Source organism: Myotis lucifugus, unplaced genomic scaffold (assembly GCF_000147115.1).
Source record: "Myotis lucifugus unplaced genomic scaffold, Myoluc2.0 scaffold_626, whole genome shotgun sequence".
NCBI classification, from domain to species: domain Eukaryota; kingdom Metazoa; phylum Chordata; class Mammalia; order Chiroptera; family Vespertilionidae; genus Myotis; species Myotis lucifugus.
In genome coordinates this window covers 38,423-57,658 of record NW_005871674.1, presented here as the reverse complement: position 1 = coordinate 57,658, position 19,236 = coordinate 38,423, and the positions used below count along the sequence as shown (strand labels likewise).

The following is a 19,236-nucleotide window of genomic DNA, read 5'->3' as shown; positions in this document are numbered from 1 at the left end:
TCTGGTTAATCTAAATAAAATAAGTTCTGCAAATGCAGCCTGCGAACAAGTTCCCCAGCCCCAACTAGACGAGAGATCCTGGAGGCGCAAACCCATTCCCCAGGGGCCAGAGGCAGACCAGGCTGGAACCCGCAAAGCTCCTGACGTCCCCGGACCAGCGGCGCCCCGCGGAGGCGGAGCCAGGGGGAGGTGCTTGCGCATGCGCGGAGCCTGCCTCCCGGCGAGGGGGTGGGGCGGGCGCCGGGGCGGGGGCTGTGACGTCAGGTGCGCGCGTGGCTCCGGCTGCGCAGGAACAGCTGGTGCCTCTGAAGACGGCCGGCGAGCGCACGGCCGTGGGGTGCTGGGGGCCCGCCGCGCCACACTGCGGGAGCAGCCGCCGCCGCCTCGCGCCGCTGCACCATGTCCGGCCAGCGGGAGCGTTGCGAGCGCGAGTGGCACGAGCTGGAGGGAGAATTTCAGGAACTGCAGGTAAGGCCGGGCCACCTGGTCCCTCCACTCGGCTACCTGAGCTGCAGTACCTTCCCCTTCCTGCTCCCCCAGCCGGGGCGGTGGGCACCATCAGGGCCCAGGGGTGTCCCTGGCCAGGCCCTGGAGGCTGGTGGTCCGCGTGGACCAGCCCCCTCCATCTCCCAGCACTTCAGTTCTTCCCCCACTTGGGGCGCCCGCTCGAAGCCCCCATCCCGCCGCCCTCGCACCGGCTCTTGGCGCTGAGCACCTCCTTCGCTGCAGAAAGTTGGTCTGTGGCCTCTGAGGGGAAGTTCCAGGCGTGTCCATGTGGGGGAGGCCTGCGGGGACAGGTCTGTGCTGGGACTCGGAGGGAACAGCCCTGCCCCCACCTCCTCAGGGGTCTCCCCTAACCCCACCCTTCGGCTTGTGGCAGCTCAACTGCCCCTCTGTCCTGGGGAGCAGCCCTCCGCTGCGGCTCTGTTGGGAAGATGTGCTTGGGGGACGTTCACCTTGAACCCATCGGCTCTGCTTCGGGACTGGGGTTCCCCGTTCTCCGCCTTCGGGGCGCTGCTGCAGGCTGACTTTGGCGTGGCGGATGGCATCTGTCAGTTATGACAGCTGGGTTGCCTCCCTCAGGAGGGTGAGGGCTGCTTCCTGCCCTCACCCTTCTGGCCCGGAGCCTGAGGAGGGGTGGGCTGGGGGCGGAGGCAAGGGAGGCCCCTTGAGAGAATGGCTTTGTGGCCTGGAGGTCCGGGCAGGGGGATTTGTTCCTGAGTTCTCAGAGGCCTCAGCTACCTACCCCGGTGACTAGAGACGCCCCGAGAAACCTTGGGGTTGGCCACGGGGACCCCTGGACCATTTCTGGAGATGGGGCTGCTCCCGCTGCAGCTACCCTGTTGTGCTTGTTTTCTCAGAGTTAGGCTCTGCTTGCCTGAAGTCCTGTCACGCATCTCCCCGAACTCCTCCTTGTCCTCAGCCTGAGCAATGACATTTCCCCCGAGCATGTAGCCTTTGTCTGCAGTTGGCTGGCCTCTTACAGTGTCCAGAGGAGGGGAGAAGGGATTGCCAAGGGTATTTGTAAGGAGTCCTCCTAGACCTGAGGCAGCAGGTCTGGATGAATAGAGAGAGGGGTGCTGGAGAGACGGGACAGTTTGAGGCATGAGCAGAGGGTAAGGTACCCAGAGCCAAAGCGGTATCCCCTTCTTTCTGGGCTTGTCCAGCGTGTGTGGGTTGGTGCCCTCTCCTTCAGGTCTGGAGCTTGGGTCCCACCCAGCTCCCTGGGGACCCTGGTGGCTCCACTGCCATTGAGGAAACCCAGCCGCTTCTTCATGCTTTGTCCTACTGGGCGCTCATGTCATGTCCACGGAGGGGGTGTTAGGGTCAGCAGTGGGAGAAGAGGTGTGCGGTGTGGAGCTCTTGTTGTTCATCATTCCTTCCCCTTGTCCTGCCTTAGCCTAGGCCAGTGATGGCGAACCTATGACACGCGTGTCAGAGGTGACACGCGAACTCATTTTTTTGGTTGATTTTTCTTTGTTAAATGGCATTTAAATATATAAAATAAATATCAAAAATATAAGCCTTTGTTTTACTATGGTTGCAAATATCAAAACATTTCTATATGTGACACGGCACCAGAGTTAAGTTAGGGTTTTTCAAAATGCTGACACGCCGAGCTCAAAAGGTTCACCATCACTATCCTAGGAGAAGGAGGAGTCCTCACACTTCAGAGCTATGCGATTAATGCAATTAACAGCAATTAGACAGCAAGTCTTGGCAGGCAGAGGTTGCAAAGGAGACAGTTTGATTTGTTGTTGTGTTCTTATTTGGTGACTCTGGGGCTCAGATGTGTGAGGGACAGGGGGGAATTGGGCATTAATTCTGGATTTCATCTCCGGGTGCCTAGCAGGGCTTGTAGAAGGGCTCACCTGGTGGGAACTGTGACGTCCCTGCTTAGTTCTTTAGCAGTAGGGCATGGAGTGGACTTGGGGAAGAGGGAGCATCAATTCCCTACCTGACAGGAGGGCATAACCCTTGCCCTAGCCCTTGCCCCAGCCCAAATGCACACTTAGGCATTTGGGTGACAGGTTGTGTGGCTGCTTTCACCCCTGCTGGCCTCAGGCTCTGGTGGCAGCTTCTGGATCAGAGGCCAGTGATGGATGGAAGGCCACAGAGTCCCCTGGGGGTGGGGGTGGGGGTGGGGTGAAGGTGAAAAACATTATGTCTTCAGTTCATAGATGAGGAGACTGAAGCTTGGGCATGCTAATGTAACCGGGGTCACACAGCTATTGAGTGACAAAGTTGGGGCTAGAGCTGAGTTCTGTAAATGTTTACTTCACACGGATGTCCTTGTGTTGGGAGGCCCTGTCTGTCATATTCAATGTGAGAGCTCTGAACTCCTGAGATGAAAGTCTCTGGAAATACATATATAATAAGTAGGCTGTACCTTGTCCTTGTGTATGTATTGGACAGACTTTCAGATAAGGCATTTATTGGGGAACAAGGGGGTTACAGCAGGGAGGCAGGTGGACAGATGGGAACTAGAAAGGTTCACAATAGGAAGGTTTTTTTTCTTTCTTTTTTTTTTCACCAGAAAATCTCGGTCTATCTTAATTTTCCTAATCTACCTCAGAATCTGGGATTTCATGCTTGTATCTCTCTGATTTCCTTTCTTGGGGCACTGTAGAATATCACTGGGTTTTACCTCTCCTTCCCTGTTACACTTGAAAGGAGGAAAGAGGAAACCTAACTCAGACCCTAGAGGATTTGAAAGGTCTTTAGAATTCCTCCCTCCCCCCCAACGTCATAATCTCTGGGAATTTCCAGAGGAAAAGATCTGATTTCTTTTGATTGTGGGGCCTCACTGGACTCTGGGGCAAGGTCAGGTCGCTATGGTTATTTCGTTTTTAGCTGTTTGGGATTTCAGCCTTGCTGGTAAATTGAGCGTGGCCCTGTGGCCGGTGGTGTGACCACAGAAGGTCACTCACAGACACGGTGGCAGGTGGTTTAATGAGCCTTTCCTGTCTTGCCTTACATCCCTGGAGACCTGACCTTGCCCCTCCCACCAAGGAAGGAGATAGCTAGAGTGGGCTTTCCCTAAACTTGACCTCATAGTAGGTAGACCATTGTAAAGATTTTGGCTTTTGCCCTAGCCATTTTGGCTCAGTGGATAGAGCGTCGGCCTGTGGACTGTAGGGTCCCAGGTTCGATTCCAGTCAAGGGCACATGCCTGGGTTGCCATCTCGATTCCTGGTGGGGGGTGTGCAGGAGGCAGCTGATCAATGATTCTCTCTCATCATTGATGTTTCTATCTCTCTCTCCCTCTCCCTTCCTCTCTGAAATCAATAAAAATATTTTTAAAAGATACTTTTGCTCTTACTACCAATGAAATGGGCATCCCTCTAGCTGCTGTGTATGGAATAGACATCAGGGTGGGGCAGGCTGCAAGCAGGAAGATAGTATTAAAACCCTAAGAAATAGATCCCATTATCACCAATTTACAGAGGTGAGTAAGTTATACAAAGTTTCATGGCTTGTAAGTGCTGGAGCCAGGATTCAAATCCAAATCGTTGAACACCAGAGTCTGCGTTCTGTGGGTCAGATATTTTCTGGGTTCCTAACATAGTGGATTCTGAACCCTTCTTGAGACGCTTGGCTCTAGAAGAAAACTTTTGAACTTGTGAGGTCTCATTTCATTTGTGTGGTTCTTTAAAAGAATAGCATTTAGTCAGAACTCTTAGTTGCAAGTGACAGAAACCCAATTCTGCTGGTTTAAGCCAAAAAAAGGGGTTTATTGGTCATGTATTGGAAAGTCCAGTGACAAACGGCTTCACGTAAGGCTGGATCCAGGAGCTCCAATGATGTCTCTGTGAGTGTGTCTCTGTCTCCTCTTTGTCACCTTTATTCTTAGGCGATTTGCGTCTCCCTTGTTGTAGTAAAGATGACCACTGGCGGCTCCAGGCTGACATCTACCATCTACTTAGCAAACCAGAAAAAAACAGTGCATCTTTTCCCCAGTAATTCCAGTAAGAGTCCCAGTGCTGATTCTCATTGGCTGGACTTGAGTCATGTGATTATTCCTTACCAGTCACTGGGGCACTGATTGGCAGTGCCTTGGTTACATGTCTACCCCTGGAGCTCAAACTGGAATCAGTGCTACTTTAAACCACATGAAATAAGAATAGGGGAGGGGTGGTTTCATGAAGGAAAATAAAAATGCTGGTAGTGAAAACAAACAGATAAGGGTTGCTAGATAGGCATCGTTGGGGGCTAATAGAAACAGCCTGTACTTGTGATTCCCAAACCGTGTCAAGGCTTCCCCATGAAACTGCAGAAACGTCACAGGGGTTCTATGGTCTGATTGAATTTTCAAGGGAAACGCAATGATATCTGTCCCACACCACTGACACTGCTAGCTTGGGGCAGTTCACAGTTGTACATTAGGTCATGCTACATTCTTTTCGATGGTGTCATATCTTTGTAAAGTCGGATTTTCTGTGGTCTCATTAAAATCAAGTGCTATGTGAGAATCACCATGGAACAGGAAATGATGGCAGCCATGTCTAATTTGATGCCAAGGTTTGAGAATTTGTGGGGAGCCAACAGGCACACACATTCCCATTAGTAAATAATTTTGTTTTGTTTGTTTGTTTTCAGAATGAAAATAAATATTTTTTTGCCACTTTCAGAGTGTTTTTCCCCCCTCCAAAAGGCTACTAGGTTGTTAGGACCTAAATACTTATTAGTTATTTGGCCCGAGGACTCTGTGAAAGTTTACTTAGATACTAAGGGTGTGGTAAACCAGAAAAATTTAGGAACCTTTGTTTTGTTTGTTTTTTAATCCTCACCCAAGGATAATTTTCCATTGATTTTTTTTTTTTTTTTTTTTTTTTTTTTTTTTTTAGAGAGAGTGGGAAGAAGGAGGGGGGGAGGGAGAGAAAGAGAAACATTGATGTGAGAGAGACACATCGATTGTTGCCTTCTGCATATGCCTCGACTGGGGCTGGAGATTGAACCTGCAACCCAGATACATGTCCTTGACCGGGAATTTAACCCGAGACCCTTTGGTTTGCGGGCCAGTGCTCTGACCACTGAGCAACATCAGCCTGAACAGAACCTTTGTTTTATGTGCTGATGGTGGTGGTGGTTACACAATTGTATATATTTGCCAAAATTCATTAAATTGTACACCTGAAAACTGGCAAATTGATATGTAAGTTATACCTCAATAAAGCTGATTTTTAAAAACCAGCAGGTAGCCTGTTACATAGACCTCATCTTCTAGTCCTTTCACAGCTGAGTAAACTGAGGTACAAAGAGATTACGTAACTCAGCTAACAAGAGGCAGACTCCTGGATGTGAAGTCAGTCTAACTACATAATGTAATCATTTAGTTCTTTATGTTATCCTGCCTTCCAAGTGCCTGATACGCATGCTGACACCTTGAGTTACTGCTCACATAACAGACATTACTAATCGATCCTTGCACATGACTCAGCATCTTTCCCCATATAAAGTTGATACAGTTGAGGTGAAGTCAACTTGCCAACCTTGGTAGTGTTTCCATGGTGACGAGTCTTAGGTGTACTCAGCATCCAGAAATCTTTATCTGACATTGATATCTTGGAAAGAGAACTATATAAATGTCATCTTTTAAAAACTTACCACCAGAGAAGGACACAGCTCTCAGGCACCACATTTTGGTGGTGACCATGGCTCTGTTGAAATTTACTAGGTTGCCCATCAACTCCTGATGCTCCTGGGCCAGAGCCCGGTCTGAAAATGCCATGAGATTCCATTGCTGGCAATTCTTGCATTAAATGTTGACTCATTTCAAATGCCTTGTGTTAGGAAGGCATCTCCAAGTGTCTCAGCCGTGCTGGGGCTGGAGTCATTAACCTCTTCTTCCCACTGGAGCAGAGCTTGGGGCCTCAGAGGACAGGAGAGGTGGCAGATCCGAGTCCTCCAACAGAAACTCGCTTGTTTGTGTCGTCAGTACATGGTATGAAAGGAGGGTAATCAGATGTGCAGGAAAGACACTCTGGGCATCTCAGCTCAGAGCTAATGTTAATGCTTCTCTGTCTTTTTTTAAAAAATATTTTTTTATTGTTTTTATTGATTTTTTACAGAGAGGAAGAGAGAGGAATAGAGAGTTAGAAACATCGATGAGAGAGAAACATCAATCAGCTGCCTCCTACACACCCCCTACTGGGGATATGCCCGCAACCAAGGTACATGCCCTTGACCGGAATCGAACCTGGGACCCTTGAGTCGGCAGGCCGACGCTCTATCCACTGAGCCAAACCAGTCAGGGCAGTGCTTCTCTGTCTTTTTTTTTTGTAATCCATTATACATTTTTATAAGTAGTACATATCCACATAGTTAAAAATTCAAATAGGAGATATGTCCAAGAATTTTCATATCACTTTAGTTTATAAAAACTAAAAAATGGGTAATTCCACTGAGCCATGGAGTGGGGTATGAAGAACAGAATGAAGAAACTTAGAGCTACATGTATCAATATGGATACATCTTTTAAATAGAAGAGCAACACTGAAATGAAAAGTTGCAGAGAGGTAAATAGAAGAGCAACACTGAAATGAAAAGTTGCAGAGAGGTAAATAGAAGAGCAACACTGAAATGAAAAGTTGCAGAGAGGTATATACATAAATGACATGTATAATAAAGTAGAACATTCAGAACAACACTATGTATTACTGATACATATCTTTTTTAAATTAAAAAATATATATATTTGTATTGATTTCAGAGGAAGGGAGAGGGAGATAGAAATATCAATGATGAGAGAGAATCATTGCTTGGCTGCCTCCTGTACGCTCCACGCTGGGGATCGAGCCCGCAATCCGGGCATGTGCTCCTGACCAGAATGGAACCCGGGACCCTTCAGTCCGCAGGCCGATGCTTTATCCACTGAGCCAAACTGGCTAGGGCAGTGGTCGGCAAACTCATTAGTCAACAGAGCCAAATATCAACAGTACAACAATTGAAATTTCTTTTGAGAGCCAAATTTTTAAAACTTAAACTATATAGGTAGGTACATTGTTATTAACTTAATTAGGGTACTCCTAAGGCTTAGGAAGAGCCACACTCAAGGGGCCAAAGAGCCGCATGTGGCTCGCGAGCCGCAGTTTGCTGACCATGGGGCTAGGGTGATACATATCTTTTTTAAAAATTGGTTTTGAGAGAGACAGAGAGCGACAGAGACACACATCAATTTGTTTCCCACTTTTTTATGCATTCATTGGTCACTTCCTGACTGGAGATTGAACCTGCAACCTTGGTGTACCGGGCTGATGCCGTAACTTACTGAGCTACCTGTCCAGGGCCCTGATACATATCTTTATAGTACAAATACAAACACTTGCAAGGGAGTGAGATGGGCCAGATGCAGTGTAGTGGAGATTCAGGCAGGGCTCTGGCAAGAAACGTCTCTCCCCAAAGGATCCCAGTGAAGAGTTTAAGGAAGGGGTAGTACTGAGGTGTGACAGTTTAAGTGTGAAGCCACTGGAGCCTAAAGGGACAGAGGACGGTGTCAGTCACCAGAGGTTGGTCAAAGCTTGTTGCTGGGAAGGGGAGCTACAGGGCTGGAGCAGTAGTAGTTGAAGGCTGCAGCCAAGCAGGGAGGAGACAGGAGGAACAACACCCCCACCTCTTCCTCCTCCCGCCTTCTAGTCTTCTGTCCTGACCCCCCCATGGGCCAAACCTAAGTAGGAGGCAGAGTAAGGGAGCCTACGAAATAGAGTCCGAAAGGGTCAGTATCAGCACAGAGAAAGACTGAAGTGATCTGGGGTGGGCGTGGGGGGCGGAAATAACCAGCATAGGGTTTGACTTCTTTGGGGAAAGGAGATGGGAATTCAACCTAGAAAGAATGCACGCGCACACCCCCCCGCCGCCCCCCCACACACAGAGAGAATACACAAGGGCTTTCAACCTTATGTGCACTATTATTTCTTACAATGCGAGTGAGAATATGAGTGTTAATGTGTTTATTTTCTAGCCTATGATTTTTCTGTCCTTTTTTATGTGCCTAAAATATTTCATAAAACGAGCAGGAAACTGGAAGGTAATCCATCAGTACCAAAAGACGTGTAAAGGAGAACATCTCTCTAGGCTCAGTGTCAGCCATCTGATGTGATTATGACCATGCAAATATCATTTACAGCAGAATTGAGGAGTGTACCGTGGTTGTATTTTCTCTCTTGGAGAAATAAGTGTCTTAGCATTCGATTCTTACTGGCAACATTTGCCTTATACTTACCTCTTTTCTCCCCCAACGTTTTGTCAGCACATATTCTATCAAGCCTGTTTCTTTTATTGGATTGGTCTTGAACTAGACACTTGGTGGTGGTGGTGGTGGTGGTGGTGTGGGGGGTTGGGACCTGCTTTGTGCTGTAGCACCGGTCCCTTCTTCCACAGCTGCTGGTCCGCTCTGGTGCCCCAGCACTCTGGGCTATTTTTAGGGGTAGTGACTTGATGTGAGAGTCAATCACAGTTAATAAGCTGGAGTTCCCTGTGCCGTGTGCAGAGAACTGTCTCCTGGTTTTTGGTGAGTGTCTCCCATGTTCCAATCCACTGCTGCCAAGTTTAGAAATAAGAATAAATAGTGGTTTGGCAGTTTGGCGTGTTCTTTAAACGTGAAACATACATTTACCATGTGACCCAGCAATTCCATTCCTAGGTATCTACCCAAGAGAAATGAAAATATATGTCAACACAAACACTTGTACGTAATACTCATGACGACATTATTCATCAGAGGCAAAAAAAAAAAGTGGAAATAACCCAATGTCCAGTAACTGGTGACTAGGTAAACAAAATGTGGTCAATCTATACCAAATCTGTATTGCTGAGTAGCACATGCTACAATGTAAATAGACCTCAAAAAGTTATGCTAACTAAAAGAAGCCAGACACAAAAACCACATGTTGTAGGATTCCATTTATATGAAATATCCAGAAAACACAGCTCTATAGGGATAGAAGTCAGGTTAGAGGTTGCTAGGAACTGGTGGGAGGGGAGAGTGGAGAGTGAGTGCTGATAGACCCTAGGATCTTATTGGGTGATGAAATGTTCTAAAACTGGATGTGGTGTCTGGCGGGCATGGCTCAGCAGTTGAGCATCGACCTAAGAACCAGGAGGTCACAGTTTGATTCCTGGTCAGGGCACTGCCCAGGTTGCGGGCGTGCAGGAGGCAGCCGATCAATGATTCTCTCTCATCAGTGATGTTTTTTATCTCTCGTTCTCCCTTCCTCTCTGAAATCAATAAAAAATAAAAACCGGATGTGGTAATGGTTGCACAACTTGGTAAATGTATAACAATCACTGAATTGTGCACTTAAAATGAGTGAATCTTTTGGTATGTAAATTATACCTCAATAAAGTTGTTAAAAAAAATAGTAGTTTAGGTTCTTAGTTTGGTAGAAAACTATCCAATATGGTTGTTCAGTGGTCTGCATTTTTGGGGTGACTAGTTACTGGCTTAATGAAGGATTCATCCAGCCAGGCTCCAAGTCCTGGCTTTTGGCATCTTTAAGATGACAGTGTCCTGGGCAAGAGCTTGGTAATAATGAGTCTAAGATTTGTGGCTTCTCCTCTTACCTTGTGTGATTAACTTTGCCCGGAAGGAAAGCTGGGTTCTTTGTCATCTTAATCTAGATTGTCACTCTTGCCTCTGAAATGAAGACACTCAAACCAATTGGCAAAGCCAAACAGAACAAAACAGAAGATGTTTATTTATATAATTGGAAAGTCAAAGGTGACTGCCTTCAGGTACAGTCCGATCCAGGGGCTCAAGTAAAATCATCAGGACTCAGCCTTCATCTATCTACTTTTCTATCCTGTTTTCCTCTCTCTTGGGTTCATTCTCAGCCGGACAACCCCATTAACTTTGGGCTTACATCCTACTGCCTTCAAAACTAGTAAAAAATGAGTCTCTTTTTTTCAGCAGTTCTGATAAAAGCTCCACGACTGAGTTTCACTGGTTCTAAATGCCCCTCCCTGAATCAACCAGCTGGATTGGGAGGCTGATGATCTGACATGCGAGGCCTGCGTTATATTCTCCGGAGCCCGGGGGCAGGGTCAACCCCAAACCTAGGCAGATCTCATGGACTGAGTTTCCAGAGAAACTCAGGGATGGGTCTCCAAAGAAACTATGGGGACATTAACCAGAAGGGGGACTAGCTGACCAGTTGGCAAACACAACAGAAGGTCTCCATCTGGCGACTAGTTCCATTTGAGGCCACAGGCCAGGATTGGATTGCCTCAGTGCGGTGCATCTGCCCCTGGAAAAAGCATCTCCAAGCACAGGTCCAATCAAGGGCCCGTTGGAGATACCATCATGTGCAAGGGTAGCTAGGGACTCCAGGGGAAGGCAGGAATTGTATTGCCCCCACGTCCCAGACGCATCCATGGACAGTGCATCAAGAGACAGCTGTTGTGTTCTGGCCGATGTGGCATATTTGGTTGAGCCATGTCCAGTGCACCCAGAGGTCATCGGTTTGATTCCCCATGTCCAGATTTCAGGCTCAATCCCCAGTACGGGGCCTGCAGGAGGAAGCTGATTGATGTTTCTCTCTCTCATCAGTGTTTTTTCTCTCTCTCCCTCTCCCTTCCTGTCTCTCTAAAATCAATAAAAACATATTTAATTTTTAAAAAAGTAAATGTTGCCCTAACCGGTTTGGCTCAGCGGATAGAGCGTCGGCCTGCAGACTCAAGGGTCCCAGGTTCGATTCCGGTCAAGGGCATGTACCTTGCTTGTGGGCACATCTCCCGTGGGGAGTGTGCAGGAGGCAGCTGATCGGTGATTGATGTTTCTAACTCTCTATCCCTCTCCCTTCCTCTCTGTAAAAAATCAATAAAATATATAAAAATAAAAATAAAAAAAATAAAAAAGTAAATGTTGATAGCATTGAGAGTTGGTGAGATGTGGACAACTGTCATATGCTGTGGGTGGGACTGTAAAGTGGTGCAGCCACTCTGCGGGCAGTTTGCCAAGATCTATTAAAACTGAAAACAAGCCTGTACCCTCTGACTCAGCAATTCCATTTCTTTCCCCAGAATCTTCCCCAGAGAGATACTAGCCTGTGTGCCCAGGGAGGCAGTGCAACGGTGCATTGTTGGGTATAGTCAGAGACTGGAAACAACCTAAATATCCAGCAATAGGGGAATGGCTTAAATAAACTGCAGCGTGTCCACAGCATGAAAAACTGCACAGCACTAAAGAAAAGAAAAATGAAGTAAATGTATTCTTACATGGGTAGATTTTCAAGGCATATTATTGAGTAAGGAAAGAAAGTTGTGGAATCATATGTATGTTCTGATACTGTTATATAGTTTTCAAAATCAAAAGTATGTGCTTGCCCTAGCCGGTTTGGCTCAGTGGATAGAGCATCAGCCTGTGGACTGAAGGGTCCCAGGTTCGATTCTGGCCAAGGGCACATGCCTCGGTTATGGGCTCGATCCCCAGTGTGATGGGGCGTGCAGGAGGCAGCCGATCACTGATTCTCTCTCATCATGGATATTTCTATCTCTCCCTCTCTGAAATCAATAAAGATATATATATATATATATATATATATATATATATTTTTTTTTTAAAGTATGTACTTTAGGGTATAAGCTATGCCATTATAACAGAGAGAGATCCCCAAATAAAAAAAGGCTGAAATGAGGTATCATCTTTCTTTCTCTCAGAATAGTCCAGAGGGAGGTATGGTCCAGGGTGAGTGGTATTCCAGTTACCTGTCACTGCATAAAACAGCAATCACTGCTTTTTTGCTCATGGATCCTGTGGGTCAGGAATTTAGACAGGGCATAGTCTGGATAACTTGACTGTGCTCTGTGATGCCAAGAGGCCGTGGCTGGGAAGACTTGAATAGCTGGCAGTAGCTCCCATGGCTGGGGCTGGAGTCATCTGGAGGTTTCTGTGCCTCTGTGTGCCTGAGCTGGAATGACAAGAAGGTTTGTCATTCCAGTGAGGACTGTTTATCCGAGTGTCTACCTGTGACTCCTCCATGTAATTAGGGTTTCCATACAGCATGGTAGCCTCAGGGTAGTTGAACTTTTTGCTGTAAGAGTGAGTGTTTCCGTAAGTAAGGCCAAAGCATATGTCTTTCTACGACATGTTCTCAGAAATTATATAGTGTCACTTTTGCTCTATCTATGTATCTATCATCTATCTTTCTATCTAGCTATGTGGTCAAGCCAGCCACAAGCCTACATATATTTAAGGGGAGAGAACAGAGACCCCCACCTCTCGATGTGAGGATTGCTAAAGGATGGGCGATCAAGTTTTTAAACCATTACAGGTTGGAAGTTCCGTCATAGGAGGTCATGTGGGATCCTTGTTGGTTTGGCGAGGGAAGGCACAGTGGGCTTTGCTATTTGTATCATGTAGCTTTCATCTCTGGTTTCAATGTAACGGGACCCGTAGCTGCCATATACCAGCCAGGGAAAGGGAGAGTGGAGGCCAAGCAGTCCCTTATAAAAATGTAATTCAGAACTACTACACACCACTTCTGTCCACCTCCTACTGGATAACTGAGTCAGACTGCTACCTCTAGCTGCAAGGGAGGCTGAGAAATGTAGTCTGTAGGCCACATGTCTAGCTATAGGTCTGTGGGGTCCTGTTGGTAAAACGCAGCAAAGGAGAATAAATATTAGGGACAATTAGTGTTTGCAAGTGTGTTTTTCACATATATGTCTATATATTTATGTGTATATATAGAAATAGGTCTATATAAAATATAGAAATATGTAGATACATAGAACAGTCTGGAAGAATACATAGGAAAAGGTCTAGAAGCAACTGGCAACTGTGGTTACTTCTGGGGATGGGGGAGAAGGACAGGGATGTGTTCAAAGCTGACTCCAGCCATAACTGTTGTGTTTTAATGTTTTATAAGGATAATGTCTTCCCATTTTACTTTGAAATTAAATATTAATTCAAGCTGAAGAGGGCCTGGTAAGCATCTGGCTGCTGATGTTGCAGTCTTGGTCTTATCTCCCCGTGGTGGCACCCAACCCCAAAGAGTGCCAAGGAGGTCACATGGCTCTTATCTTCCAGGAGCCGCAGCTGGTGTTGCCCGGACACTCAGTCCAACGGCCCCACCTTCTTGAGAACTATAGTCAGGGGGTCTCTGCCTCCGTTCTCCCCATGGAGACCCCCTGACTAGACTGCAGTAGATATTGGTTGTAAGTGGATGGCTGTTTTGGGACTGAAGAATTCAAAAGTGATTAAAACACAGCCTGTCTCTCTACAGATCGCTCATTATTAACTACAGATAGAAAGCTGGTCGCTGTGCAACGGGGAAAGCAGGTGGCACCGCCTCCTCTAAGCAGTTAGCGTTAACATCACGGACACTGTGTCCCTCCGGATGGGAGACGCTGAGGACACAGTGTCACTTTAGTGGCATTCTTGCTCCAACAGCATAACCCAGGTCCAATCATGAAGAAACAACAGACCAACCCAGGCGGAGGGACATGCCCCAAAACTAGACTCAACTCCTTAAAAAATGTGGATGTCACGATAGACAGAGAAAGGTTGAGGAGCTGTGCTAGACTAAAGGAGGCTAACGATGCAAGCAGTAGTACAAGGCAGGAGCCTGAGTCGGGTCCGGGATCTGGGGGGGACATTGCCATCAATGGACAGTTAGCAAGATGTGAGGTCATGGTATTGTGTGGGATCAAGGTTGCATTGTCTGAATTTGGTCATTGTACTGTGGATGTAAGAGAATGTCATCATTTTTAGGAAATGCACACGAAGAATTGCGGAGTAAAGAAGCATGTTGTCTATCTATAGCTAACTCCCAAATGGTTTAGAAAAGGAGGAGGCAGACTTTTTTTTGGCACAAAAGCCAAATAGTGAGGACTCTAGGCTCTGCAGGCCATATGGTCTTTGTCATAACTACTCACTCTGCTGTTTCCAGAGAGGCCCCAGGCAATATGCAAATGAACGGGTGTGGCTGCGCTCTATTATGGCTACTGAAATTTCAAATTTCGTATACTTTCATGTCACAAACTATTCTTCTGATTTGTTTTAACCAAGGAAAAACCATTGTTAACTTACTGCCCGCACAAAAATCTGGATTTGGCTGGATTTGGCCCGTGGGCTATAAATTCCTGTTGCCTGATATCGAAAAAGAACACACACACACACACACACACACACACACACACACACACACACACACACACGGCGAGGGTGGTGGTGGTGGTGGTGGTGGTGGTGCGTAAAGCAAATATGGAAAGATGGTGTAATGCTAACAGTTGGTGAATCTGGGTGAAGGGTAGAGGGGAGTTCTTTCTACTCTTCTTAGAATGCTTCTGCAAGTGTGAAATTATTGAAAGATAAAAAGTTAAATAAAATAGAGATAGGATTTTCCTCTCTGGGGGGCCAGCAAGGAGCAACTTTATGATACTGTTTGAATCCGAGGGACTGAGCCCTCTCGTCTGGGAGCCAAGGGAGACTTGCTCACCACGTGCCTCAGTGTTTCCCCTAATTGCTATCTACTCACTTCATTTTCTTCACTTCTCCCTTATCTGCTGGCTTACCCTGCATATTTAGGGGCCTTGCTTGGCAGGCATGAATGAGAATTTAGGCTCTGGCCTCACTGTTGGACCATCTCCTTTTTCTCTCCCTCTACTAAATACAGTTCTCCTCCAGCCACTTAAATGTGTTCATTGGATTATTATATTTAATTTCATGGCTCCCGTCCCTCACATTGGTTTCTCCAAATGGTTAGTATTTGTCTTAGGTGATCAGATTAGAGGCAAGGGCTTGTTTCCCGCCACATGGCACTATTTGGGGGAGGTGCATTGTTGTGGCAGCAATGCCGAGAAGTTACTGTGTTCCTTTCTCCCAGCTTTGGGGCAAAGTCTCTTGTATTTCTTGTGGCCCTGACTGGTTATTTCCAGGAATGAGGTATTGAGTTAATTGGAGCGACTGTGCCCGGGGTAGGCAGGGTTGGCTGTAAGGGAAGGGGTATGACCTTTCCTTAGTTGATGTGGTAAGAACTCTCTTCATTGCCAGGATCAGAAACCCAACTCAGACCAGCCTCACTGAAAAGGAATTTATGAATTCATATAACCAAGAGTATTGAATAGCATTACACTCAGACCTGGTTAGATCCAAGGGCTGAAATGAGGCTATGAGAATTCTGTCTCTCACCATGTCTCAGGTCTGTTTTCCTGTTTGGCTTTATTCTTAGGCAGGCTCTCCCCACCCAGCAACCCCATGTGTACATGCTATCAGATGAGCAAACCCAGGAGAAAGAGGGCATCTCTACACCAGTTCTTCCAGCAGGGTCCCAGGGCTGACTCTCAGTGGCCCATTTAAGCCTTGTGTCCATGTCTGAACCAGTTGCCAAGGGATTGGAAGTACTGATTGGTCAGGCCTGGATCACATGACCACTCTTGGCATGAGGACTGTCAGCTCTACTGGAACCATCTGGACTAAGAATTGACAAGAAGTGGCCCTTCAAAGTCAGACCTAGTTGCTGTTACCATTAGGAAGGAAGGGACTTGGGCAAGAAAGAAAACAGTAATTCCTTATTACACAAGGGCTGTGCTGTGCGCCTTCCCCAATTCCAGTCCCAGTTTTCTAAGCCCCAGATTTGATAGTTGTACTTGTATCGTCCTAGCTGTCAAATTGTGAGCTCTGCAATCATGTCCCCTGACACAAACAATGACAAGTGACCTGTTGGTGTTCTCCTCTACGCCTGCCCGGGCTGCTCCATCCCTCAGGAAACCCACAGGATCTACAGGCAGAAGTTGGAGGAGCTGACTGCGCTCCAGACTCTGTGTAGCAGCTCCATCAGCAAGCACAAGACGCGCCTGAAGGACCTGAAGCGCACGCTCCAGAGGTAGGCGGGGCTGCGATTCACAGCTCCCCTGGTTCTCAGGGTCAGAGACCCAGCTCAACACTGGCTTGAGCAGAGAATGGACAATTTTATTAGAATATATTTTTATTACCCTGACCGGTTTGGCTTAGTGGATAGAGCGTCGGCCTGCGGACTGAAGGGTCCCAGGTTCGATTCCAGTCAAGGGCACATACCTTGGTTGAGGGCACATCCCCAGTAGGAGTGTGCAGGAGGCAGCTGGTTGATGTTTCTAACTCTCTATCCCTCCCCTTCCTCTCTGTAAAAAATCAATAAAATATATTTAAAATACACACACACACACACACACACACACACATTATTGATTTCAGAGAGGAAGGGAGAGGGAGAGAGAGATAGAAACATCAATGATGAGAGACAATCATTGATCGGCTGCCTCCTGCATGCCCCACACTGGGGATCGAGCCCACAGCTGGGTCATGTGCCCTGACCAGGAATTGAACTGTGACTTCCTGGTTCATAGGTTGACGCTCAATCACTGAGCCATGCCAGCGAGGCAGAGAATGGAAATTTTAATGGAAAAAATCCAGAAGTGGCTTTAGGATCCAGGGGTCAAAGGATGTTTTTAGGAATCTGTTTTTTCCCTCTAAATTCTGCATTTCCCTAGATTGGCTTCACGCTATGACTAACCATCCATCCTCTCATGGTCACTGAGATGGCCACCAGCAGTGCCAGGCTCATATCCTGCAGCCTTTCTTCCTACTGGCTTGGGCACCCCAGCCTAAGGAGAACTTGTCTTTTAGCACAAGTTCTGGGAGCAGTTCTCATTGGCTGGAATTGGTCATGTGCCCATCTTTGAACCAATCAAATCACCAAGACTGGTTAGGCAAGACTAGGTCATATGCTCAGTTTATGGACCTTGGGAATGGGACAGCCCTACTTAAACCACATGGAGGGGGAAGAGGATGACAGGTAGTTCCCCAGAGGAAAACTGTTATAAGAAGTCCTGCTGGGCAGGTAAACATTAACTACACTTCTCAGGCGCGTGGGGGCTCCCTCCACCAGGCTGTCTGATGTAGGGGTAAGAGGTCTGGCATCCCTGGTGGAGATACACTTGAGCTCATCACTGAGGTCAGTTCCTGAGGCCAGGATTACATGTTCCGCTTCCAGTCCTTGTGTCTCTCTGGTTTCGGAAGTGCTCTCATCCCCGTAGGCGAACAGGTCCAGTGGATGCTGTGATCCCTCAGTCGGGCAGACATCTGAGGCTCTGAGTGGCTTGTCCCCGGTCACTTTCATGGGCTTCTATTCCAGAGTGTGTGGCTCCGGGTCACTTTTTCCCTTCCCTCGTGGACAATTCTTGGGAAGGTTATTGATTGTACCCCTCGCCTTAGCTGACCATTTGGGAAACGGAGGCCCATTAGTCGTGGGGTAAAGTGTAAATGGTTTAATGCAGTGACATCGTCACTCTTGGAAAAGCACATCTTACCGATGGCAGGACTTCAGAGTCTCTTACATCTGCCGGGGGTTTTTCAGCCTTGGCACGAAAGATAATTCTCGGCTGTTGGGGGCTGCCCTGTGGGTTGTAGAATGTTTAGCAGCATTGCTGGCCTCTGCCCACAGATGCCAGTAACACCCTCCGCTCAGTCTTGACAACCAAAAAGTTCCCAGACATCGCCACTGAGAACCACTGGGTAGAAGGTTGGCCCCTGACTTAGGTTCTTACACTGAAGACAACCCCTGCTCCCAGAATGTCTGTGACTTGTTTTTCTAGTCTTGAAAGACTAACAATTAGACCTTGATTAGTTTACTGTTTATGCTGTTTTCTTTTTTTACTTAATTTTTATTGTTGACACTACTATAGATGTCCCCATTCCCTGCCCTACCCTTTGCCCACCTCTACCCACCTCTGACTGCTTATACTTTTATTTTTATTATTTTATATTTATTTATTTTTAAAAATATTTTTATTGATTTCAGTGAGGAAGGGAAAGGGAGAGAGAGTTAGAAACATCAATGATGAGAGAGAATCATTAATCGGCCGCCTCCTGCACGTGCCCCACTGGGGGTCGAGCCTGAAACCGGGCATGTGCCCTGACCGGGAATCAAACCGTGACCTCCTGGTTCATAGGTCGAAGCTCAACCACTGAGCAACCCTGGCCAGGCTGCTTATTCTTTTAAAGTGCCATCCTGTCTCCCTCTTAGTAATCTTCAGCTTATTCCTGTAGAATAGCGAGCAGAGCCCCAGTCCCTTTGTGTCCCAGCTTAGTTTGCAAAAGACATTGACATATAATAATTCTTCTCTATTGTAAGCTTTCCATTTAGTTTACTCCCCATGATTAAATCAAAGTCATTTGGGAAAAAAAAGAATAGAGGAATAATATTGCTAGTAGTTTTCCACTGTGCTAAATACTTTAAATTGCATTTACTCATTTACTTGTCGCAGTGGTATTTCCAGAAGGTAGTCTTGATATTATTCCTATTTTTTTAAATAAGGAAAATAAGGCAGAGAGGTTAAAAGACATTCCCAAGGTCACAAGGCTTAGCAGGGAGCTTGCATCAAACCCAGGGAATACAGGTGGAGATTGAGGTTGCGAGAAACATTGAGAGGGAAGAGTGGGAGGGCAGTGGCCAGAGCTTCCAGGTTCTTCCTCCAGGCTGCTAACGCCCCTGCTTCTCCTATGCCCACACCTCTGACCGCAGGTACAAGCGCCGTGCCAGTCTGGAGGAGGCGGAGCTGGTTCAGCAGATAGATGTCACCATCAAGGAACGGCAGAACATCTTCTTTGACATGGAGGCCTACCTGCCCAAGAAGAACGGGTAGGAGCTGGGAACTTACACACCCCACTGCCCACCCCCTGCTGGGGCAGACACCCAGGTCTAGGACACCTGGTCTGCATAATTCTCACCTTCCCATTAGGGCTTGAGGTTGAGGGGG

At 47.1% G+C, this 19,236-nt stretch overlaps 1 protein-coding gene across 5 annotated transcripts in view; it reads left to right on the top strand.

The window, feature by feature from the left end:
• Nucleotides 1–293: 293 nt before the first annotated feature.
• TMEM120B (transmembrane protein 120B) overlaps nt 294–19,236 on the top strand; it is a 38,037-nt gene continuing 19,094 nt past the window's right edge. For 4 of the 5 annotated variants that reach the window (XM_023746093.1, XM_006104969.3, XM_023746092.1 and 1 more), the window contains exons 1-3: nt 294–468; nt 16,207–16,325; nt 19,002–19,118. In XM_023746093.1, the coding sequence (XP_023601861.1) occupies nt 400–468; nt 16,207–16,325; nt 19,002–19,118 (305 nt within the window). In that variant the 5' untranslated portion in view covers nt 294–399. Of the gene's footprint in view, nt 469–16,103; nt 16,326–19,001; nt 19,119–19,236 lie in introns of all 5 variants that reach the window. The other variant, XM_023746094.1, reaches the window with a different exon arrangement.